At 38.2% G+C, this 25,270-nt stretch overlaps 1 protein-coding gene across 12 annotated transcripts in view; it reads left to right on the plus strand.

Moving 5' to 3' along the window:
* Positions 1-4,044: 4,044 nt before the first annotated feature.
* Positions 4,045-25,270, plus strand: part of GPC5 (glypican 5) — a 738,578-nt gene continuing 717,352 nt past the window's right edge. For all 12 annotated transcript variants that reach the window (XR_010071268.1, XR_010071272.1, XM_063336223.1 and 9 more), the window contains exons 1-2: positions 4,045-4,257; positions 18,673-18,834. Coding sequence is in view for 10 of the 12 variants with exons in the window: in XM_063336223.1 (XP_063192293.1) it covers positions 4,092-4,257; positions 18,673-18,834 (328 nt within the window). In the remaining 2 variants the exon portion in view is untranslated. The remainder of the gene's footprint in view (positions 4,258-18,672; positions 18,835-25,270) is intronic.

Consider the following 25,270-nt stretch of genomic DNA (forward strand, 5'->3'; position numbering starts at 1 on the left):
CCCCTCCGTGGGGGGGCGGTGTGTGTCCGTGTGGCTCTCTCCAGCGGTCTGTCCCGCAGCCGCGGAACACTCGCGGAGCAGGCGTTGGTTGCGTTCCCGCGGGGCGCGTCGGGGAGCAGGCAGCGGAGGCTGCTGATCATAAGCCCTGGGGGCAAACCCACTTGAGCAGCCTAATAGACACGGTTAGCAGGTAACGGCACGAGCAGTAACGCTTCTCGGGTTTGACAGTAGTTTTTTGGCAGGCAGCGATTTGCTAATTTCACCGGGAAGATGAAGAAGACGTGAGGAGTTACACACAGGCAGGGAACTGAGATGCAAGGGATGCACCGGGGGAAGCAACAATTGAAGTTTCCGTTGGAATACAGAATAATAGTAGAATAGCACTTGGGGGTGGGAGTAGGCAATGCTGATGGTCTGTGATACTCCTCTGTGGTCTGCAGCTACTTCCCCAGCGTTTGCTCCCTCTCATCTCTCCCTACCTGAGTCCTCAGCTGACAGTTCTTTGTAATTGCAAGCATGAAACAAAACACTGTTTTTTCATTAAGATTTCATAAAGATTTTCAGTTAAAATTTTTCTTTTTTTTTTTTAAGAAAAAAACCACAAAAGCTCTTTGAGAGTTTATCTCCAAATAGAGATCAAATTTTTGTAATGCTAATATTAGCTTTTCAGCACCACTGTTAATGGACCCTTAGATGAGTTAAACTCAGAGTTGTGTTTGAAGTTTTACTGGCCTCATTGCAAGTTTATGGGGTCATTCATAAGAGAGTGTGGTAGTGTTATGAATCCAAATGCTGCGTAGCTTTTAGTTTTAGTTTACTAGCTTAATTATCTCAACCGAAAATAAGAGGACTTTTTTTTTTTTTTCGTTTTTACTTACCATAGTAACTGTGGAATGGTTCTGTGTATCTGAAAAAATAGTTGATTTGTTGTTGTGTTGGGGTTTTTTCTCCTGTACTGCTGCTGTAACTTCAAGGAGCTCCATTTGAGTGGTAGGATCCTTGCTCTGTTCAAAGCTGCATAAAAAGCAAAAGGCTAGTATCAGAACCAAGAGCTTACAGAAAGTGTGTGTTAGACCAGAAATAGATGGGTAGAATTTGCCACTGGGATATGATGCGAACATACTAGTCAACACAACAGTCCATGTTCTTAATGAAAAACTTCCTTAATTGCTTTGATACATATAAAAATAATAGTTAAAAGACTCATAGTAAAGAAAGCTTTGAAGAATGACTTAGAAGAATGAGGCAGCTTAATGGATACTACTTTAAACTGCTTTCAGATATATGAGACAAAATAGGAGATAGCATGAAAGTATTCAGTCATTTCAGATGTTGGAGGTGGAGACATGCACTGTAGTCCTCTGGAAGTAGAAACTCCCCTTTGCATCCTGAGATGGGAACAGAAAAGGGATATGCAATTGAAGCCAAGTGACTTGTGTTTGATACAACAAAGAGTGTGAGAAAAGTGGATGTGGTCGGAGTGACAGGTCAGAAAGGTTATTTTTGTAGTAGCTCTCTGAAAAGATACAAACAGGGAAGATAGCACAGCCAAATAAAGCATTCTCAGTAGTTACAAGATGACGGTCCAAAGGAGAACATCATCTGTGTAGACAAGCAGGAAATTTAGTGTTGTGTGCCAAAAATAGTAGAAAGTTTCATTGGAGCTTGGTGTGATTCAGAGGGATGAGTTGAAGGTGTAACCTCCTCTGACATTGGGCCAGTGCTTCAGATAACATAGTGGTATTTTTCACGATGATTAAGTAAAGGAGGCAAAGGGAGAATTTGTAGAAGTGCTATTCTTTAGTTATCTTGAGCTGACAGCTAGATATCCGTGAGGAGCCACCAAGGGCTGTGTCAAGGCTTTGATCAAGAAGAGACAAGTCTGTAGCCAATGTTAATGTTCTCTCATTAAGTTCATATATATATATACACATATTCTTGTGTCAAAATGAGAGAGGTCCCTTTCTTCTGCATATGGTTGCACATATGCAGACACCTTTTCCAGAATATTTGATTCATGAAACTTGTTCGCTAAAATATACGTTTTAACACTAAAATCAGGGAAGCTTTGAAACATAAAACCTGCAAGAAAATTAAATTCAATCTCATAATTATAAGTCAGTTATTTCCTTCACAGTCCCTATGGTAAAATCATTAAAAACAAAACCAAAACTAATGCCCTAAATCCCCAAACAAACAAATAAAAAAATCCCAACAACCCATCCCATCTTTTGGACTAAACTGGAATCTTCCTTATCTTGAAAGAGCTTGTTAAAACATGTATTTTCAATTTCTTACTGAAAAGCTCCCTTTTCCCTTAGCCTGTAGAACTGGAGGATAGAAGTTTCTCTGAATTGCTACTAGTGGACCATGGGAGGAAGTGCCGATTCAATTTAAAGCCATGGGGTTCTAGAGTTTTTCCAACATCATCTGTTGCTGTTGGCAAACTTCTGTGTGGTTGTGAAGTAAATGAGAAATTTACCTTTTTTTTTTTTTAAAGTAGAAATACTTGTCTTTTTTTCTTAGCCTACAAGAATATTTCCCTGTCTGCTAATGCTTTATTTTCATATGTTTATTGTGACTGCTTCACGTCTTGTAGTAGGTGTTGAGGTTGGCATTTCTTGATTCCCAGAACTTCCTCTACTATCTTCAAGCTGCTGAATAAGATCCTACATTTTATGGCTCCTGTATTTGGAATGTTTTTCCCAGAAATATTTTTCAATATTTAAAAATAAGTGTTCTATTTAAGAAAGAGTATTTTATTAACTGACAAGGTGTTCGCTGCCTATTATCAGCTTCCACACAAGGTATTGCATTTTTTTATTATTTCTATTTTTTTTATCTAAACCAAATCTTTTTATTTGCAGTGGGACTCCCTGTTGTGTTTCCCCTTCTTTTTCCTCGTGAAGGGCCTAAAATGTCTTTTTCTGTAGTTTGCTTTATCGAAAAGATGGTAACTTGTCATCTGTGTTCACTCTTTATACATCAACAGTATAACAACAGTAGGACAAATTCTATTAAAGGACATTTCATATAATATATGTTGGAACTTGCTGTCAGAAGGAAGTTGTCAAATACAGGAATACAGATGATTCAAAAAAGGGAAACACTAGTCCTCTCTGCTTCTTTGGAACTAAGTTGTCACTCAGTAGACTGGATAATGTTAATGTAATGCTGTTCTTTTATTGTTTTGCTCAGCAGAGAAGTGGTTGACCTGTAGTGCAAGTTTTAATAACTTATATGTCAATTTGTTACCCGTGTTCAAATGGATGCATAGAATAATTCACGCTTTGAACTCTTTTTGCAGTCTTGTGTTGAAATTGCGGCCCCAAAGATTTATTTTAAAGTGAAAGCTGGGATAGACTAATGCGGACTAGTGTTGAATGACCATCATCAGCTTCAAGATGGACTAAGAACCATTTTCAGCTACAAGGGATGAGGTGTGACACTTAAATTTGTGCATGGAGGGGATTCTTAAATCTGGCATCAAGGAAGCTATTTGAAAGACAACCTGATGAGTCCCAGCTGCTTCCTTGGCTGCTCTGACAGATACCATTGGACTTTGGCTCGTAGACATGAGAGGGTTTTGTAAAACTGGTCCTTTATCACTTTTGCCTAAGAAAATTGAAATTTTTGAAGACCTCTTGAAGATGGCTGAATTCTTGAAGACTTCTGTCAGAAAAGCAAAAGTTTGGCATTTAAAGCTGAAGTGAATTGTGTAAACTTGTAAGTTTATTGCGAATAGTTCCTAAAAGCACTACAGTTTATTTTAAGTCTCTCTTTTTTTCGTGCTTTCTGGGGTTTATTGCTTACACAGCAACGCGTTGCTTCTTTTCCCTGCAGGTTTCACCTCCCACCCTGCCCCCCCCCGGGCCATGTGGGGGTCTCCCCAAACGGTCCATGCCCACCTCCCAGCCCCGACGGGGCGGTGTGAAGGCACCGAGACGCGGGCGGTGGGCAGCCGGGGGCCGGGCCGGGGGAGGGTCCCGGCGGGGGCGGTGCTGGCAGCTTCCCCCCTCCCCCCCCGCCCCCGGCGGCGGACGCGGGCCCGACGGCGGCGGCTCGGGGGCGTCTCAGCCGCGCTCCCTGCCATGGGAGGGAAGAGCCTCAGCCTCGGCGTCCTCAGCCTCGGCGCCCTCCTCCTGGCCGCCGCCTCCGGGGGTGCGGAGCCGCCGCCGAGCTGCGAGAGCGTCCGGAAAGTTTTCCAGATGCGGCAGCTCGGTCCCCTCCGAGGCATCCCGGAGTCCCCGAGGGCAGGTAAAGGGACAACCCGCAGGGAGCTGGGGGGGCAGAAGGGGCGAGGAGCGGCGGGGGCCCCGGGGGCTTCTCTGCCCGGGTGCGGGGAGGGCGGGTTTGACTTTGGTGCCGCTGACGGTGATGAGCGGGTGGTGCCGGCGGCGGGGCTTGCCGGGGCTCGCCCGCTCCAGCTGCGGCTCCGCTGGGCACCGGTCGTGCCTCCTGGGCCGTCCTGCCTCCGCGCTTACATCGGGGGTTGATGGGGTCTTTTTCGTGGCGGGGGGGATGTCCGTCTCCTTACTCGAGAGAGAAAACGCTCTGCAAAAGCTGGAGCACCCCGACACCTGCCTAAAAGCCCCTTGCGCCCCCTCGTATCGCGTGGGGCACAAAGAGAGCCAGCTTCAGCTGGTTGGGGGTGTCGCCGTGCTTTCAGCTGTCTGTGGGCAGGCACAGGGACATCGGTGCCAGTGCAGACCCTGAAGGGACAGGGAGAGCCGCCGAACTGCGTCTTGGACTGGTGGAGTTACTCTTGTGTGAAATGAGAATGATTTACACCACAGCGAGTGGTGGATCTGCACATTTTGTCTACTGGATGTCTGCCTATAGCTGTAACTGAATGAAATTCCCGGGAAAGTAATGCCTTAAATAATGGCAATTTGAGTACACCCTAGCATTTATATCAACAATGAAACTTTTTTCAAGCAGATGCTAAATGACGTGACAAGGCATGTATGTAATAAGATGTACCTTCTTAGATTTGGGGTTTCTTTCCAGCCTGGTGAGAAACTCAGTTGATTTCAGTGGTGCTAATCACAGAATTAAAATTTAGGTATTTTTATGGTCAGGGATATAGCATTGGAAAAACACCTTCCCCCCCCCGCCCCCGTTATCTGTAAAGTATGTTCATGTTTAGATGACATGTTAACTAGTAAATGTGAGTCAATGCTGTCATGATAGAAAATGACTTCTCAGTGCAACAAAAGCTAAATTAACATCCCCTTCACTTTAAACTATCAATAGCATCTTCCTTTTTTTTTAAGGTAATCTGTGTATTTTTTATTAACTGCAAGTTGAGATAGGGCATACTATTTTCATTCCTAAAGGAATAACTTCAAAATACAAGTTTTTAATCACTCTATTTTAAAACATAACAGATAATCCTAAACTTAACGGGCTTAATATTGCAAAGTGTAGTTTACAAATCAAAGTACTATATTTAGGCTACCAGTACATTTGAGAACTTGCATCGTCTTCTTACATTGTCCTGAGCTAAAGGTTATATTATTGTCTTTGCTAAAAAGAGAATAAACACTTTAATTGGAAAGCCTGGTCAGATGGGTACTGTGCAAAGGAAGATGTCTGGAAAGTGAAATCTGAGTCAAAGCCCTGTCAGTGATTTAAATTTTTTGTGCTGATAATTTGTGTCAATTATATCAGTATGAATGGTATGGTAGCAGTTTATCTATATTCTTCTCATTCCGCAGTCTAGCGTAACTATTACACTTTCTCTGCCATTGTCATTTACTTTGATACCATGGATTCGCTTGTATACTGGGGATAAGGAGGAATCATGTTGCCTCAAGAGGAAAGAACTACAGTACTTTATATATATTTCTTCTGCCCTCCTCTCTGATTTCCTCCCTTCCCCTATAATATTTTTATAACACCCCTCTCATTTTCTTTTTTTGACTTTTCTGTATTTGCTGTTCCTGAAGCAAAAGCTGGTTTTGAATTAGAAGAGTAATAAAAGAATTCCTCTCTCCGCTGCTGCCCCTGCAAGCAGCAGTCAGCAGGAGGTGCGGTACAGCTGTGTGGTCAGCAGCCTTCCACCCTTTGAAGGAATTGCATTGCTGGGGGCAGCCTGGAAAACGCCAGCCCTCGAGGAGCCAAGTACAAGCGTCAGAGTTCTCACTCTGACTAGCTTTGATCTCAGAGGTACACGAAACAAATAATTGCGAACAGTAAAATCTATTCAGAATTGGAGATGACAAGAAAATGGGGATTAAATGAGTATTTTAGAAGGTTTAGATGTGATTAAAGGTATTCGTAGGCTGGAAACATAATGTGAAGAGGAAAGAAATGTCACTTTTGCTACTGATCTTCTATATTCAGCCTTTTTTTGAGGCAAGAAATAAAAAATATTTTAAAATCTCATCTGATGGCACTTAGAAAGGCATTTGTGTGTGAAACACACACAAACACTTTCCGTAGGTGTCCACTTGTGGAAACAGATGTCAAAGCTGCCTTTATAAGGCTTAATTTGGTTACTTAAATGTAGGCATCTGGCACCATTTGAGTTTCCCTAGAGTCTCTGGAATATCCCCATGGGGCTGGCAGATGTGATACCTCTGGGAGACTCGTGTCTTTCTGGAGTGGCAACGGGTGGGATATCTGTGGGCAACTGCACTGCACGGCCAGGACAGCCAGTGGCATCTGGGAGCTACTCAGCTATCAAATGTTAGATGTCGACTTCAGAGTGAACTGCATAGGTGCTTTGCTTCTATCGTATTGCCTACATTTCTTTATTTTAGGGGTACTTTAGACCTAGCTTGTATAAGGACACCTTCATTTAAATGCCTTAAGCTGAACCACACCTTTTACGTGGAAAAGGATCACTAGCTGAAAAAATGTGGGAATGTTAGCTGGTGTATGGATTTGTATACAGTGGAAGGCTACCTCTATAGTCAGAAAAATTATAGGGAAGAAGTTGGCTTACGTTGGCCTTGTTTTCATTGCTTATGTAAAAATAAGACTGTAGCATTCAGAATTGTATTTTTTCATCTTCTTAGTAGTAATAAAGACTAAGCAGCCTTATATCAGTAAATCATGCAAATTATAATTCTGTTTCATTTGAGGACTGCCATGTGTCTGTATTTTGAATATATGTTAGCGCAAAACACTGTGCATTATTTTATATAATTAGCTTTGCAGCCATTGTATGTAGTTCATGTATCTTTGAAGGAGCAAAAATATCTCTATCATTATAAGCAAAAATGCTAGATACATGCATGAAGGTGATCTTGAGGGGTATGGGAACCACAAATTTGAGTTTGTGTTATCAGTCTCATAACAGGATATCATGGTGCTGAAATTGGCAGCTAATAATCAAGATAAATTAATATCTTTAACAAAACCAAGGTTTTTTATTGCTACCCCCCAGCAATGAAGAAACCTGACTAGCTGTGCTCAATCTTTTGTAGCAGTGATTTGTGAACTATAGTACAGAGTTATGCTCAGCCCCATCACACGCTGCATTGAAACATTTATCACTTTCATACTGCTTTTAAATGTTAGTTGCAAAAATACTTTGTTTTTTACTGTCTGGTTCTGTGCTACAAGTGTGGTAGTGTTGAGGCTGTCCAGAAAAACCTCACTAATTAAAAATCCTAAAAAACCCTTTTCATTATATGGGCAATCAAACAATATGCGAAGCATGTATTAAATACAAAAAGGCCACAAAGGTTTGGTTTGGTTTTTTTTTGTTTTATTTTTGTATATACACATTGTTTGGATTATTTAAAAATAAAATTGGTTTCTGCAAAATACTTCTTTTAACATATTTTTGTTTCCTATGCTCAGTTTCTGATATTGCAACATAAACCACTTTCTTGAAGAATTCCACTCTTACCCCATGTATGCTAGTAAAGCTAGAGTTTATAGCTGATTTCAGCAGCTCATTTTTCAGACAGATGGGAGCTCTCAATTCTCCTTGTTCTTTTGGTTGCAAATAAGATTTCTTCTCCAGTTTCCTTCTCTTGGAATCTGTAGAACAGCAGAATAGGATGGGACAGTAAGCCAGTCACCCTTGTCTTCTTGGCAAAGGGCTTCCAGTAGGTACATCGGCAAACAAACTGTCAGGCGCTTCTGTTTGCACCAAAAAGCTGAATTCCATGGCTTATTGAAAAATGTTACATTTGCTGGAACTGTAGAATCAAACAGTTCCCAGTGAAGTGGAAGAGAATGCTGGAGATTTCCAAGTTCTCAGCAGGTTTTTTGGTATTTGTGGTTTGGTTTTTTTTTTTTTTTGTTTATTTGGGTTTGGTTGGGTTTTTTTGTTTGTTTGTGTTTTGTTTTTTTTTTTTTTTCAGGAATCAATCTAGATTTCAGCAACTTTCGGGAGGTCATGTATTCAGCTGTGAGAACAAGAAACAAAGAGTGAAGACTATGTGATTAGTATAAATTTTATTGCAAAGGCTTTTTGATAGAGGATCATTATGCATATGAAGTTGAATAAATGAGGCAAACTATGCTTGAAGGATGAGATAATCTCAGAAAAAGTTGGTGTGCAATGCTCTTTTGTTAATTCAAGTTAAAATATTCTTGCTAATTCAGCTTAATGTGATAATAGAAGTCCGTTTAAAATCCAGATCTGAGTACTTTGATGCAACTACAAAATGATCTTTGAATTTTAATTGGGGTTTCTAGTATGAGTTACATCCAGGTAATCTGGATTTTGGTTCTATCTGAAGTCAAATCAAGAATTTTTAATTTTTTTTTTCTTTTTGGTATGTACAGGCAAGGGCACTTCTAGTTACTCTATTTGTCTAACTGACATTCAGATCTCCGGAAGAGGCTTTAGGTAGAGACAAAAAGTGAGTTGCTCTGTCGTATCAGTTATTGATGTTCATTATATCACATCTGATTTTGTAAGGACTGTTGCCCACAACATATTTTTGTGTGTGTGTGTGTGAACGTACACTGTTGGTTCCTGCATGCAAGTAATATTTCATCTCTGGATCCACAAAATGATCACTGTGAAACAATTCTTGAAACATTTTGGGATCTCATGCTGGGTGGAGCAGATTGGCTCATGTCTGCACTGCTAAAGGCTGGTATCCTGTAGAAGGGACCGACTGTCCTCACTTGATGGTGTTTGCCTTTGAGTCTTCTCTAGATCCAATATGATGCTCTTGTAATGCTAAGGCACTATGGATTTTTGGGGTTCTCCTCGCCTACAATTCAGTCAGTCTTAAAAATAGGAAGGCTTTTCGCAGGCAGCGGGTGTAGTGTAACATGAATGCACGTTTTGTGCCGTGAGCTGTAGCATGGGTGTATGAAGGGATGCCTGTACCTTGCTAGAGTTCCTGCTAGTAGGAGGATGATCTTAGAGGGTGTTAGCAAGGAGCCAAACCTGTACTACAATGTTGCCTATGGTGTCCTCTGAAAGCAGTATGTGTAGAATAGTGTAGAACACACCATCCCTAGAAGTGCAGTTGGGCACTGCATTGAGAGAAGTCCTGGCACCACTTGAACAGAGCCTCAGAAAGAGGTGAGATGATAGTTCAGCAGTGCGGACAGTCAAGGCCAGGTGCCTGAGGCTGATCCCTGCCTCTTTTATTTAGCAATGATAAAGTACTTTAGTCATAATGATGGTGATTAATGCTAAGTCTGAAGTGGCGCTTGGAACAAAAATGAGTTAACGGATATTAAAGGGCAAGCATGAGAAGGACTGATGTTTGATACAGGTTGCAAATCTATTTTGCAGTAAACCACTGGTTTGAACAATTGCTTCCAGGCCCTATGGCACTTCAGTGCTGGCTTTTAAAAGACTGTTTATCATGACAATCCTAGGTCTGTTTTGGGATTTTTCAGACTCTGGATTTGACCTCATGGACGTATTCGTCTAAGCAGACAGGTAGAAATTTACCACACATCTGGTATTTTCTCTTCCTGGCAAATTGGCGTCCTCATCCTGTGAGCACTTTATCTCAAGGTACTGAAAATATAGATTTGTGTGCTTGAGACCATGAATAAAAGTTTGAAATCAGTGCTGGATCTTCTGGAAATAGGTAAACCTATACCTCAGAGTAATTACATTTTATTACTGCTGAACTGTTTTTTCTACACCCATCTCGATGGCTTTCAGTTGTAAAACCTTTCCTGTACTATAACTGTTTATGTTAATATACATTTATTACAAGCTAAGTTATTTCACTTTTTGATGTCTTGTGATCTTGTCTAAAAATAGATTGCAGCGTAGGGTCTTCATAACTTGGTACTGAAAAGAGCCAATATTTCTTATTGGAGCAGAAAATGTTTTCTCACTGTATTTCAAAATAATTGCTTATTGACAAAATGATTCTCGTGGAAGACAGGAAGATTTTTAGATGTGAAAACACAGAAAATAAGTCTGTGGGTTTTTAACATTGGTTGTACTGAAATGGAACGACCTGGTTCGCTTGCTGGTTTACATACCCTCTTCTGAAATGTTATCCATAAGCTGTTGCTTGTTCTGTAGCTCTCCACAAAGCCACTCTCTGGGTTTTGAGCAACCGCTCCAGTTTTAGTCAGTTGGGTTCTTTTGCATGATGTGTTTGGTTACTTTTTCCTGACCATTGAAAGCAGCTGTGTTTAGTGAGCTGGAACAGAAGTAGGTCAATAAAATGTACTTTTATATGCATGTGATTAGCAGTCTTAAAGTATAAAACAAAGTTCCTTTAGGATTGGGAGTGGTATCCATGTTAAATAGATGCTGCTTAAAAAAAATGCTTACCATAAAATCAAGGGACTAAAATAATATTGAAGAGTCATATGAAACCATAAATAAATATTCATTATTATTTTAAAGTTTTGCTAGAATGACTTCTTGCTAAATATCTTCTTGAGGCTATACTAAAGCTCATATTAAGCCTAGGTAAAATTTCATATTAGCTCCTGCTTTACAAGAAGCAAAGCGCAGAAGGCTTAAAAGCTAAGCACTGCCTAACATTTGTTTAAAATATTAAGCACAGTTTGGCTGATAGAGCTAATCTTCAGGTTATTTAATTTTAATACTAAACAAGTATTCTGCATGTGTGAGCCTATATACACATGGAATTGCATGTGAGCAGACGCTGTGTATATTATTTGTTAATAACTAAAATGTAGTAGTATCTTTTAATTAAAAGAAAAAAAACAACTTCTAAAAATTTATTAACTAATCTGATTCAGCCCTGTAAAATGTGAATGATTTTATGTTGTTAGTAAAACTAAATGGTGTATGTTGCAACTGAGGGTAGGTAGCATCAGGAAAACATGGCATCCTTTTTTTTCTTTTTTTATTCTTTTTATTCTAGGAATAGAAATGAGTTAATCTTAATGACCTTCCTGTGATAAATGCGTTCTCAAATGAAGGTCAAAAAGAAGGAAAAGTAGTGTTGATCAGAAAATCTAGAGCCTAAAGCCAATCAGGAGGATACACAGTTTAACCTTTTACATTTTCAGGGAAGGGTTCAGGGCAAAAGCATGATATCTCTGTGTATATTTAGTGTCACTGACTTTAATCGATGCTAGAAACTAAACAACTATGGCACTTTCCTTAATATCAGTGAAATAATCTTCTCTACAACAACAACTAAACCAAAGTGTATAGTAGCCCTGAAATTACACAAGGAGAGGGGAAATAGATGGGCTTGTATAAAAATTGCCTGGCAGGACCCTGTAGTTCTGTTCATCCACTGGCTGGTGCCTGCCCCAGCTCCCTCGTAGCCTGCATGGGTAAATATTCCTGCCCCTGTGCTGGAGGAGGATGCCAAGTGCCTGGAGCTTGGTGTGGAGCTGAAACATGGCCAGCACGCATATGGGGACTCCGTATCCGGGAAGTGCTTTTGCATTCCACAGCTAAGGTGTGCCCAGACACAGGCAAAGCCCAGACCAATAATTACCAGACAGAATTTGTACTTCCTGAAGAAATCACGACTGAAATTATCCTGAGATCCCACCACTGTGGTGCTGACAAGGTTAAAATTCAGGAGCCCCTTTTCTCCGCTGATGTGCTCTGATTATTGTGCATTGCCCTTCTGCCCACAGCTCAAAGCAGATAAAAAAGCAGCAGGAGCATCACAAGTTATGAATTATCAGCTTCAGGTGAGCTCTGCATACTTTGAAGGGTTGCTTCATTAGTTGGGTTTTTGTTGTGTTGCCTTTCTTGCCTCACGCACACACACACAGAAAGTCAGAATAGTTGTTTGTAATATTTAGAATACCATGGAAACACTTCTGTGATGCTCTAAAAAAGATATACTTGATATTTCAGACCACTATTTAAGATCATAGACCTAGTTCAAAACTATAGTCAATAAAGACCATGATTGATCCCTGTGCGTGTGCCCCTAGAGAACAGCTAGAAAATCTTAAATTCTTGTTGATGACATTAATAGAAAAGTATCCAATTTTACTTTTTTAAAATATCCTTCTAATGCTTTTCACTTCTGCTGTACTAAAATACCTAACTTAGCCCTGAAAAACAGGCTTGAGTGTATTCATTATGTTCCATCTGCAAATTAACAGTTGAACTTTGAAAGTTTTTCTGCTTTTAAGACTTTCTATGCTTTATTAATTCTGTTTGTGGCCTTGAAAATGTATTCCATATTGATATGCTAACTTTTTTGTCTAAGTTCATCTCTGGAAAATGTGTATATTGCATACGCCATCACAGCAGAGAAGCAAGTTGTGGAAAGTGCAGCAGAGTATGTGAGTCTTCAGTGTGACACTGCATAGTTCTGTTTTCTTCATTATCATGTTTTCAGCTCATGAAGAACACTGCAAGAAAGTCCTAATGCAGACAATGCTTAGTAAACTTAATCTAGATTAATTTATCCTCCTCTTTGTTGTTTAATTCTAGTTCAAACTGCTGCTGTGTTTCTTAGTCTGACAGATTTGTTGGGCTCATAACAAAAATTTTCTGAGGTAAAGAAGAAAATAAGGATAATTAGGCGTATTAAACTTAAAAAGTATGAAATTGAGAAATATGAAAAATACTGAGAATTGTGCTAGAAAATAAATATTTTTATTTTTATATAAATATATAATTGTATTAAATATTTATGAAAGACAGGTACATGACATGAGTCGATCAGGGTTCTCAGGCTGATTTGTGAAATTGGAAGTGAGAAAAGCATGTTGAGAATGATTGCTTCCAGCACCTGGTAGAATTAAAGGATTTGGAAGCCAAAGTGGTCATGAGGAATCTCAGCGCTACTAGTTAACTGAAGGAGCACATTGCAGGAAGAGTGGAGAGACCTTTTTTTAGAACAATATAGGAGCAGTGGGTTATCTTGTGGATATCTAGAAATGAAGTAATTTTAGTGTTTTTGCCCTCATAAAAGTGATGCAGCTTTGAGAGAAAGCCAAGCTCAGGGTTGTTCTGAGTTAGCTTCTGTGTCAGTCTCTTAAGTAGGTGCTGAGCATGTTTCTTGACAACGACAGGCTTTGGGCAAGATCGGACACGGATTTAAAATACAATTTCTAATAGCCCTAGAGGTTTCAGCAACATAGGAGTTCGTAATTTAATCCAGGTGTTAGTCTGTTTAGATGAATTTCTGAAATGATGAATTTCTGCAATGATGAATTTCTGCTGAACTGTTCAGCATCTATTTCTTTAGGGCATCATATAGGACAGAAATATTCTCTTAATGGGATATTTCCATTTTAGAGTCCCAATTCAAATTAATGGATATATTAGTTACCAAATGTAAATTTGAGCAGCAATATTAATAATGATGGACCAAACACCTGAAAATTCATGCATGTGGGTTAAAAAATCTCTCTGTCTTAGATTTGTAGTATCACAAGTGACCTCCATCCCCCATGCACTCTTTTTTTCGTAAGTCATGCTGGCTAAATACTTCTTTATGAAGATGAAAGACTTTCCTGGAACAGTAGAATTGGAGTTTTAAGAAAAAACAATTACTGCAAAGAATTGTAAAATTGCTTGGTTTGTCAATGTGAGGCAAATGGACAAACAGTAATAGATCAGGTTATATGAAAAATTCTTTTGTTTTGATCTCTCTGCTGATTTGTTTGAAGGTTAGTAAAGAGAATTAATATGCACAAATAATGAAAAAAGAACAAATAGAGAATCTGCTTGTAAATAAGCAAACATTTCCTTTTCAGAAAAGAACCTAAAGAACATAATCAAGGGAATAAGGAATACAGTAAGTCTAAAATTGGTATGGCATTGAAATCTGTCCAAACAACTTAATAACATGGTTCCTCTCTTTTACAGTGTCTGTTACATGACTAGATAGCTGCCTGCCTTTTTTCGACACTAGTGAGTTGGTTTTTGTTACAAGCAGAAGATAATATTCAGTAGCCAAAAATGAAAAAAGGCCGTTGTAATGCAATACTGTGGATATTGCTATCAGTATAAACATTTTTTTTCTCTTGGTGTTTGTCAGGTGTATTGCTGCTGGCATACTACGGACTATACCTTAGCTTGTCTCGTACTGTGATATTTTTTTGTGTAATAAACTCTTTGAGAATAAAAAAAAAATAAAATGGGAGGGAGAACTGCGTGTCATACCTGTGGATAGACCTTTCTGGTGTGATGAGAAAATATTGCTGCAGGCTTGTTTATCGTTCCTTTAATTTGTTTGTAGGTGGGTGGTATATTAGTTCAGTTTTCTGCTTGCTGTTTTAACAGTATGTTATTTTAAAATTTTCATTTACTGTAGCTAATATTTAAATTAATTAGTATTCAGTGTGACAGCAAATGTATCTAATCATGAGCAAGAAGACTTAAAAGGATTAATAGAAACTTGCAGTGTTTTATTTCCTTAAACAATGTTAACTTAGATGTGTTTTGCCTTAGAGTAATTGCACCTGAAGTTTTATGTTATATGTACATGCAGCATAACTCACCTCTGGAGTGAGGTAGTATTACCATAGCTTTAATCCTTACGTTGATTTATTTGAGTCATGCACCACTAATCTGTTCTCTCGACCCATTCCCTTGAGTAACCTGCTGTCTCTTTCCAGAACCAAATTTTGCTGAAGCCATCACCACTGCCCTGATAAAAAGATTTAACTTTTAAACAAGTGTTGTAAGAGTTACAGCTATAGGTTGCAGAAAAACAAACTTTCATGTAGTTCAAGTTCCAGCTTTGCTTGTTTTAAATCCTAGATGTCGCCAGCCTTAAGCACAAGCGCCTGAAGTGGTTGCTTGGGGTCCCATGACTTGGTCCATTCCCACTGCTGCACCTTCACTACTTTTTACTTTCAGCTGCACTGCAGCAATTGCCTTCTGCAGAGACCTGCACCCAGAGCCGCGAATCTGCATTATATCGCTCTTACGTGATATAGCAGTTTCTGTGTCTGCTTTGATTTACCCTGGGCTGTGATTCGGACTATCACAGGGCATGCCATTATTTTGTGAGGAAAAGTGGGATGAGAGGAGAGGAGTCTTCAGTATTTTGGTGGTGGGATCATGGTGTCTGGGACTGGGAATGTGGGAATGCTGCATAAGGTAAGGATGGTCAGCAGTGCAAGGGCTTAAGTTTGGAGAGCTGGTATGGACTGGGAGGAGGTTGGAGTCAGTGGGGCCAAAGGATTGAAATCTGGCTTAGGGGCATGCAGTGGAGATGGAGGAGAGGGAGGCCGTATATAGACATTACATGGATTTTGAGGTTATAGAGCACTAATGAACTGTATTTTTAATATTCACAGTAAAAATTTTTTTAAGATGTTCATTAATGTTGCTTGGAGGCAAGCACCTTTGTTAAAGGATGTCTCTGACGTTCTTTTGCATGCATAACAGAAATACTAGAGTAGCTAATAAATAGGTAGTTTAATAGACTGCCTTAATTTTGCAGCTTTGTTTTCATTCTTTGGCTGAATTGGAATGTCAGAGGATGGAATATTAAAGTTTTCACATGGCAAGAGATTTGTAAAAGTGTCTGGTCAGGAGGTGTTACTTAGTTTGTAAATTGTAAAAATGTACATGCTGAAGAACATGGAAATTCTATTTTTAAATAAATTATGAGGATAAATAGCCTTCAAAAACATCAAGCTGTATGAGGAAAAAGATATCTTGTAGCAATACTATAACACTTAAGAAATAAAGTTTCTTAATACTTGCAGTTCAGTGATTTATACCTGCTTTAGAAGAGTTTTAACTTTCTCTTGTGATAATGAAGGTGTTCAGCTTTCTGGACTGTGGTTTGTGGGTGTACTAATCACTGTGTGTTAAACTGCTACTGGAAACCACTTCAGAGAGATTTACAGGGATCTCACTTGGCTTAGTTCATTTTCACATCCAGGAGTTACGTTCTTACTTTTGCATGCTACCATGAAGGCAATCTCAGATTTGTGAATTCTGTACAGTAGTAGGATTTCTTAAAGTATCTACTGCTTTTCTTTTAACAGAATGATATTTACTGCTGCTTATGTCTGTGAAATGGATTTATTTCAAGGCACACATTTTTACCATGGGCAGTAAACTGTTCTCGTGTGTATGGAGTCAAACTTCTGTCTTCGTAAATATGGAATTATATCAATTCCTGAGCAGCATTCCTAACTAAAATGAATTAGTTTTCCTGAAAACTTACATTGTATGACCTAAAGCATGAAGCAGAAAAGATCCTTTAAAAATTAAGAGAGATTCTGTAGTATTTAATACTGAAGGTTCAAACATATCCTCCTTCCACACCTGCTTTTGGGTGGAGAGACCAGGAATTGTGAAGGTGGAAACCACTGATACCAGAAGGAAATATTCAGCAAATCTGAGACCATATTATCTGCAATTAACAAGGGAAGTTCGTTTATTTGTCATGGGAATCAAATTACTTCTGTGTAGTATTGTAGAGGCAAGTATTGTAGGATAACTCCCTTGTGTTTTGTTTTGTTTTGTTTTGTTTTTTTTTGGTTGGTTGTTTTTTTATGGTCCATAGAATCTACCTGTTTCATTCTGGTCTTGTGCTTTTCTAAATGTGATTTCTAAGCAGTCTTTTGTATCTTTTCTACCTGTCTAAATATGACACAGTAGGTTCCTGCTTCAGGATTGGGATTGCTGTATGTAAATAATAACATTTTTTCCCACTGTGTAGCTGAAGTTCCAGGGCTAGGAATCCCTTCATTAAGATTGCTCCAACCAACACATGGATAAAGAGACATAAGTTTGATATAATGAATTCAAACATTTTGCCATTCCTCCAGAATGCCCTTCAGTAGCTTAACTTTTCTTTCTTAGCTTTCTGCAATTTATTATTTAAAACAACTAATTTGCATAAGATAACTAATGGAATATTTAGGGTGGAAAGTATCTAAGGCCTCCCTTTCTTCATAACTATATTCATACTCCCTTACAATTTATTAGAGAAAAATAGATAAAAAAGATTTAAAAGGAATGTTAAATCTTGTAGGTTTAGTGGTAGGGAAATAAAAGGTTAAGTACAAAGAGGTGGTGTAAGAGCTGAAAGCAAGCGTAGAGGCAAGGGCAATGTGGATTTAAATTTTGACATTTGAATGTCTTGCTTTTTTTCTTATGATCATGATCTTCCCTTTTTAACTATTATGAAGAAAGTATGATGCATATACACGTAACCATGGACTTAGACTTTAGTCCACAGAGCAGATAAACAATGTTTCTCATTATATTTGCTAGAAATCTTGTGATATCTTTCAGTGAAACAGTGTATCTGAGAACAGAATTTGGATTGGACTGTGAAATTTTGTATTAATACAATTTAAATTCTCACATCTTTCTTCTTTCATGAAATGTTTGTTTCCTCATTTTAGAAAGCATTGTTTAGATACAGTGTAAAAAAGATTTTAAATACCACATGATAACAAGGAAGGTGAATAAGGTATTTTCATTCTTGATCATGCTCCAGTTGAAAAAAATAAAATGAAACAGACAGCCGTTATAACAGTAGTGAATTGCACCTCTTGAATTTCAGCATGCACAAAATTTGAAAAGGTGTTCCTTTCTAGGAACGTTTTCCGACCTGTTGGTGAAGTGGTGGATCAGCGTGACAGATGCATAGGAATGTTAGACAGTAGAGAAAGACACAGTAAGAGGGATTAGACTGTAATTTAGGACCGCTCCATATAAAAGTTAATATTACAGCATTCATTATAAACCTATCAAGAATGGGCTTTCCACTGGTGTGTTTGTAATATTTAGCAGTAGTTAGCTCTTTCCAGTCCAAGATTTACAGAAGAACAAGAGTGCCAGCCATGAGCTGGCCCAGCAGTTCAGTATTCTAGATGATCATAGAATGGTTTGGGCTGTAAGGGACCTTTAAAAGTCATCTAGTCCAAACCCCCTGCAATAAGCAGGGACACCTCCCACTACATGAGGTTGCTCAGAGCCCTGTCCAACCTGACCTTGAATGTTTCCGGGGGTGAGGCATCTACCACTTGTACAATGCATATTCAATATATTTTAACAACAGTAGTTAGTAATATTCACAGCTGGAATAAGATTACAGTGTCAGGAGAATTACATTATTGGATATTAATTAACTGTAGTAAGTATTCTTCCCACACGATTTTTGTTAGTATCCCCTTCTATTTTTGTTTAACAGGATGAGATGTCTTTGAAGCTTTGGGTATTTTATGTGTATATACCTATGTAAAAAAAAAAAAAAAAAAAAAAAAACAGTAACTGTTTTCTATGTATTTGTGTGTTGCATACTTATGTTTAGTAGTAACCAATGTAATTATCTCTTTCTCTAGGGGCTGATCTCCAGGTTTGTACTTCTAAAAATCCAACATGCTGTACCAAAAAGATGGAAGAAAGATATCAGACTGCAGCAAAGCAAGATATACAGCAAGTGCTTCAAACATCAAGTGCTACATTAAAATTTTTAATATCTCGTAATGCAGCTGCTTTTCAAGGTAAGGCATTCTGCTTTTTGTTTCCAAACTGCTTCATACTTTTCTTGATTTTCACCTTTGATTAGTTTATGCATGTAATAGAAGTTACGTGTTAATTTTTAGTTTCTCCCTATGCTTTTATGCTTTCAAAGGAGTATTAAATCATGCAGGTGATTAGAAACTGCATCGCTTTTGGAATTTGTGACTTTTAAAAACTGATATTTGGAAAAAAGTAAGAAACCATTTTAGTAAGATGCTTCGATTTGAATTGTAAACCAGTACCTTGGTGTTCCTGTTGAACTTGTTTAATTTTGGATGATACTAAAATGCAAAATTACTGCCTGCAGTGCTACAAAAGAGACATTTTGTTATTCTAGTATTTCCACCCACCATGTTCTTTGTCTTGTTCTGCTAGAAATACTTTGGTAGTTTGTTTTTGAGGCTCATTTTTGGGATCTAGTTTTGTAAGCTTTTGAGTTCCTAAAACTTTTTTCTGAGTTTCTAAAAATAATTAACAAAAAAATTGGAGGTTGAGTGACGCTTGCTCAATGCACAATAGGAAGCTATCTGATAAATTAATAGTTATTTGGGCTGGTGGTGGGATTGCCTTTTAGCAATTACACTGCATACTACTCAGTTTTCTCTGAATTAATATTGCATAAGTTAATGCAGAAATTGGTTAGGAGCTGGGAATATGTGAAAAATAGTGGCAATATGAGGTTTTACGTAATAGAAAGGGATATAGAGTTCACATGTGTTGAGGACAAAGCCCTTCAGTCTTGTCATTTGTCTGTTAATGTGACTTACGGCCTTAATGACTACTTCATTGGACAAGGTAAAATGGTAACTTTGTACAGGCTTAGGAAGTTGTCCTTCTGGTGATTCTCTTGTTTTTAACCTTGTGAAGCCAAAATGATTAGCAGAATGAAAACCACTGCCTAGGGTCAGAAAATGGGCAGCAAAGATGACTCTGGGGTACTAAAGCCTTCCCTTTTGGAAATTTAGGCTGTCTAATGCTAAAAAGAAGTTGTAGTTGCTCTCTACTTTCTGGGAGTATTGCCATTTAGTGTGCCTAACACAGCTGTCAACGGGTGTCATGATCAGGAGATCATTGGTAAAATGTGCGAAGAAATCTCTCCCTCCCTCTCTTCTGCCTTCATTCTTCCTTCCAACTTCTGTGTATTAGCTCTCTTTTTTTTTGCACTATATTAGTATAATATGTTGTATTGCTTTGCTAACCTAGGGCTGTAGACTCTGTAGAGCTCAGTATGCAACCCAACTGTACTTTCCTTAAGTGAGGGCTGTACTCTCTGCCTTGGTGTTTTAACACCTCCCTCTCTCCCCCATCCCTAAAAAACAAAACAAAAAAACAACTCACAACAAAACCTTAGGTGTCTAGATAACATACTTGTGCAATGCCAAGATTTCTCAGTCTTCACAAGAATGGGATTTAAGTGACATTTAAGTGAAGTTAAGTGAAATCGGGACCCAGAGACTACGTTTCTGTTGCTTTTATGTCCCGAGGAGCTCAGCCAGTGGGGTGTTTTTAGAGCACGTGTAGAGCGTACCTCTCCCCTGTAGGTGGAAGACAGGGATACACACATGCCTTTGGGGAGAAATGCCTGTGCTTGCCTTGGGTACAATCTGAGCAGATATTCAGCGTGTGTGTTCTAGGCCCTTCTCAGCTTGTAAAGATTCAAATCATATCACCTGCCAGTCCAGGAGGATGCCCTAAACACCAGTTCAGACACTAATGTGGGACATACACACTTTTCACTCTCCCACTAATGCTATTTTACAGTGTAGAAAGGAATTCAAGAAGCACTGACCCAAAGAAAGGTCCCAAAGGATGATAACGTCCTCTCTATAGACGGATGGTTTCAGGACTGCTTGAGAATGACAGTTTTTCATTTTTTTTTTTTTTTTGTGAAACACGTGTGAGCAGTTCTTATTGCAGGAACACAAACCATCCTTCCCAAGTATGTAGCATAACACTAATTACTTCTCCCACTGTCTTTCTTTCATCATTTGCTTTTAATATTTTTCAAAGCATATACTTCAAAGTATATATATTATTTTATATATTGTTATTTATATATAATATATATACCTTATATACTTCATATATTTTTGAAGTACATGCTTTTGTACTTTTGTCTTTAATTTCCTTTTATGTAAAGAAGTATAATTAAGAAAGAATATTCCATGGATTATGGTATTATTTAGATTTAAAACCTTGAAGTAGTTATTTGTGGAAAAACATGCTGTTGAACATACTGGTAATTTTTTGAAGAATTGCTACTGTTGCCAATTAAAATGCAAGCTAAATGATTTCAGATTCAGAAACCATAATAAAATGCTGCTGGTGTTTTTTGGATTTTGAAATCTAGAAACATAATAATAAGTTATACCTGGTCTGAATTCAGTTTTGACCCTGCTTTGAGCAGGAGTTCGGACTGGAGACCTCGTGAAAGTGCTTTCCAATCTGAATTACTGTATGACAGGGTGTCTGTCTTTAGGCATTCCCTTTATGTATAGCTGAGGCTGCAGCTAGGAGTGAGATTACCTCTTCTGCTACTTTGGCAACTGGACAAATGTCTCAGCAGTTACACAGAAAGCGTGAAGGGGATTCTTGTGGTGTGTCCAGAGGGGAGCAGGTGTCGTGGGCTTTGCCACGGTTGCCACCTGCCTCTTTTTGAAGTCTGTTGAGGTTGGATACCATGGCCTAAAAGAGGTGGACTGGATCCAAACAGAACATATAGCTGATGTTTTCTCTCAGTTTCTTATATATTCAGTAGAGAGAGGTAGGCAGTTAAAATAAGTAATCTGTATCTGCCTCTGGAGCTCTTCAGAGATGTGTTTTCTCTATTAAATACAGTCTAGAGATCCTGAGTACTTCAGGATCACTAAGTACTAAATACTTTAGGGTGGCTGACTTTGTTCATGAAATGAGGCATCTGTCTGCCTGTCTATCTACTAACTCTATGTGTATGTATGTATCCTTATATGAGAGTAAATATAGGTATATATTGACATATCTTTGCCACCTTCTAATGTTTGTCAAAATCCCGTGGTTCTATATTGTGCTAAGTGCTGCTGTCTGGCAGTAACTCTCTGTTGACAATTTTCAAATGTTGCAAAAATTCCGTGTTTCCTAGGACATGTCAAGCTACATGATGCAAATCGTACCACTTGTGTACTACTTTCTAGCAAGTACTGTTGCAGTTTTTTCCTTACATTTCAGGGTTTCAGAGTATGTATTTTCTTTTTCACTGTGAATCTTGTTTCTTTTTAATACCTTTGAGGAGTGATAAGGGAACAGAAGGATAGGTGAGAGTGAAGTTAAATAAGATATTAGTCTGGTAAGTGGGAGAAATAGTATAGAGAGCAAGAAATTATTCTTCCTTTTTGAAGGGTGACTGGAAAACTTAAGCTCTATGATAACCATGCTTCAAGACAGTTAATTTGATAGGATAACATTCTTGCACATCTGCATTTTTAGTATTTATTATCTTAGTAATAACTGAGAAAAAGATAGTGAATGCTGTACAGGGATGGCCGTAACATCTCCATTCTAGTGGTAACCATAAAAACAAATGCTTTTTTAACCTTTATTTTATATGCTGTAGACCTATATATATACACACACACACACTCTCGTTTTGCACAGTTCTTAGATGTTACTCAAAGTTTGCACTGACCCTTGTCTATACCTTCAAACAGAAGAGGAACAAGCGCCACCAGGGTCAGCCCTTGTGACTGGGTCAACCCTTGTGTAGTCACAATTCAGTGCCAGTTTTTGTGTAGGGGAAAAAAAATCCCTACACTTTGTAACAACTTGGAGGGGAACTGAATAGTCATCTAAGTATCTGGTGATTTGGAGTGGGATGGAGCTCTGTGCAACAGAATAGCAGATCTTGTGTCACTTCACTATTTTTCTGCACCGAGAGCTCATAACCCTTTAAAAAGTGGCAATATATGACATAGAACAAGATAGCAGCTTGTCTGGTTGAATGGGAAGTTTAGAAATAATAACTAAGTTGTAGAGTCTGAAAGCAAATGGACTTTTCTTTGTGCTACTATATTTGGCAACTGTAGTACTGTACAATTGATTTAAAAATATGGAACTGTGAATCATTTATGAATGTGGCAACCTATCACCAAAACAGTGGACTTGGCAAGTATGCTTCTGTAAGAAAGAGGTAATAAACTGCATTTTTCAATATAGCATTTCCTGACCCTTTTACTGCTATGTAGGAGAACTCTAATGCCTTTGTGATCTAAGTTCTGGAGTATATTGAATCAGGTTTTCCTGATACAGTTTCCTGTTCCTCTGTAAAATTATTACTCCACAATAGATCAATGTCCACTTTAACGTAGACCAGAATTAAGTGAAGTCAGACTGTTATATCACATTGTTTGAGGTCACAGTACGATTACTACATTTAAATATGATAAAGTTGTAGTCAGTAGCTAAAATAAATTGTGTGAACTAGGAAATGTGTTGAAATCTTCTGAGCTGCTTTCTCTCTGATAGCATGGTAAGCCATAAGAAATAATGGAATATTTGTTCATCCTTGTAAAACTAAATCTGCCCTGGCACTGATTCAATTGTTTTGCATTTATGAAGTTTTCTGAAGAACAATTTGAAGATCAGAAAATTCTCCTAGCAAGAGCTGCTGTATATATCACTTATGGTTTCAAATGATAGATTGCTCTCTGTATCATTTGCAATGTGAAGAACTACTTTGAAGTTCCAAAATTTTCCTCTTTCTCTGCTCTGTAATGCTTTATATTTTAAGTGCAATATAAATAAGCTAAAATCCAAATACCTGTGAATCCCAACTTCTATTAATCAAATAAAACTGAATGGTTCTATTAAAAGTCAAAAAAAAGTGGACAGGCTAAGAGACCTGGTTGTCTATCTGTTGTTGTACTGGGGGATAAGGGTCTCAAAAATATCTCTGGTTCACCTGAATTATGCTCCTTGTTTTCTGTTGCTCTGCAGACCTTCTCCACACCTGTGATTTTGTCCCCCTATGGGCTGAAGAAGTAGGAAATTCTAATAACGTGGGAAAATGATTATACCCACTGGTTGGTTTAAGGAGCAAAGCAGTTATACAAACCCTGCTAACTTTAGAAATCATCTACTCAGATGGTATTTTGATTCCTTTGTAATACAAAAGCAGGATAAACAGTATGCCAGTATAACTTAGAATTGGATCCAGTATGTCTATATATACATAAAATATAGCATTAAGGGGCTGTTCTAGGTGCAGAAATTTGGAGATTTAGATTAATACTTTAAATTTCATTACTAATCCTGAGTTTTATTTTTGTATTGCAAGCAATCACTCTGTAAGGATTTGCTTCCATTGTATCTCATTCTTATCTAAAAGATATTTACTTGCATACATGTATGCTGTGCTACAGGCATTCCTGGAGTATATATACACAGGCATTTAATGGGCTTCTGTAACAACAATTTTTACCCCATCAGTCTTTTCTTAAATTGTACTTTTTTAGTGTGCGCTTGCGGATTCCTGTCTCAGACTACCGTTATTTACCATCACTTAAGTATTTCTCCTAATTGCAATAATACTTCACTTACAATTAAGCTGACATAGGTACACTGGCCAAAGTTTCAGACTCATATATTTGGTGAATACTATGTTTTTTTCATAATCATATTTTTTATTAGTAACCAGTTAAATACTATTTTGGTTTACATCTGTGTAACACAGTGATCAGTGTAGATGTATGCTAATTTAGAACATTTATACTTTATGTAGTGCTTATACATTAGAAAAAAACCTGTGAATTAAAAATTTAAAACATCATTCTCTTGGGAGCAGTGGCTATAAAAAGTTTGCATTTTCACAGAACTGTGGATGCCTGCTCCCTGCTTATTCTGAGAATTTTGGGAAACTGATTTGCTGGCAAAATGTAGGAGTTTGAAAGCAGACTGAACTCCAAGAGAAGAAGGCAGTATAAAGTTGGTAGTTTAAAATGAATGCTTAGTGTTGTTTCAAAGATAGCGTTTTCCGTAGCCTTTTAGATTTCCAAGATTTCTAAGTACGTGTGGAAAAGTTTTCGCTTAGTATTTTTATTCTCTCTGTTAAGAAAATGAAAAAATAAAACAGCAGCAAGTCAAGTCCTTTTGAAAGACAGAATTCAAAATAATCTTGACAAGTCGGAGATGAAGTCTAAAATCCTGTTGTTCAACAGGAACAAGTGCAAGGTGCTACATTTAATTGGGGAGAAACAGTGGAAGACATAACAGAATGGTGGATAACTTGGAATGGATCCGTTCTGTAGGAGAAGTTCTGGGAGTAACGATGGATCAAATGCAGACAGAAGTCAGCAGCTTCATGCTGTTGTGACACAGGCAGCTATAGTTGTAGGATTCTTAAAGAGAAAAACAACAGAGGAGGTTTGTGAAGTGAAACTTCCCTGT

The sequence above is a fragment of the Chroicocephalus ridibundus genome, chromosome 1, assembly GCF_963924245.1.
Source record: "Chroicocephalus ridibundus chromosome 1, bChrRid1.1, whole genome shotgun sequence".
Classification (NCBI taxonomy): Eukaryota; Metazoa; Chordata; class Aves; order Charadriiformes; family Laridae; genus Chroicocephalus; species Chroicocephalus ridibundus.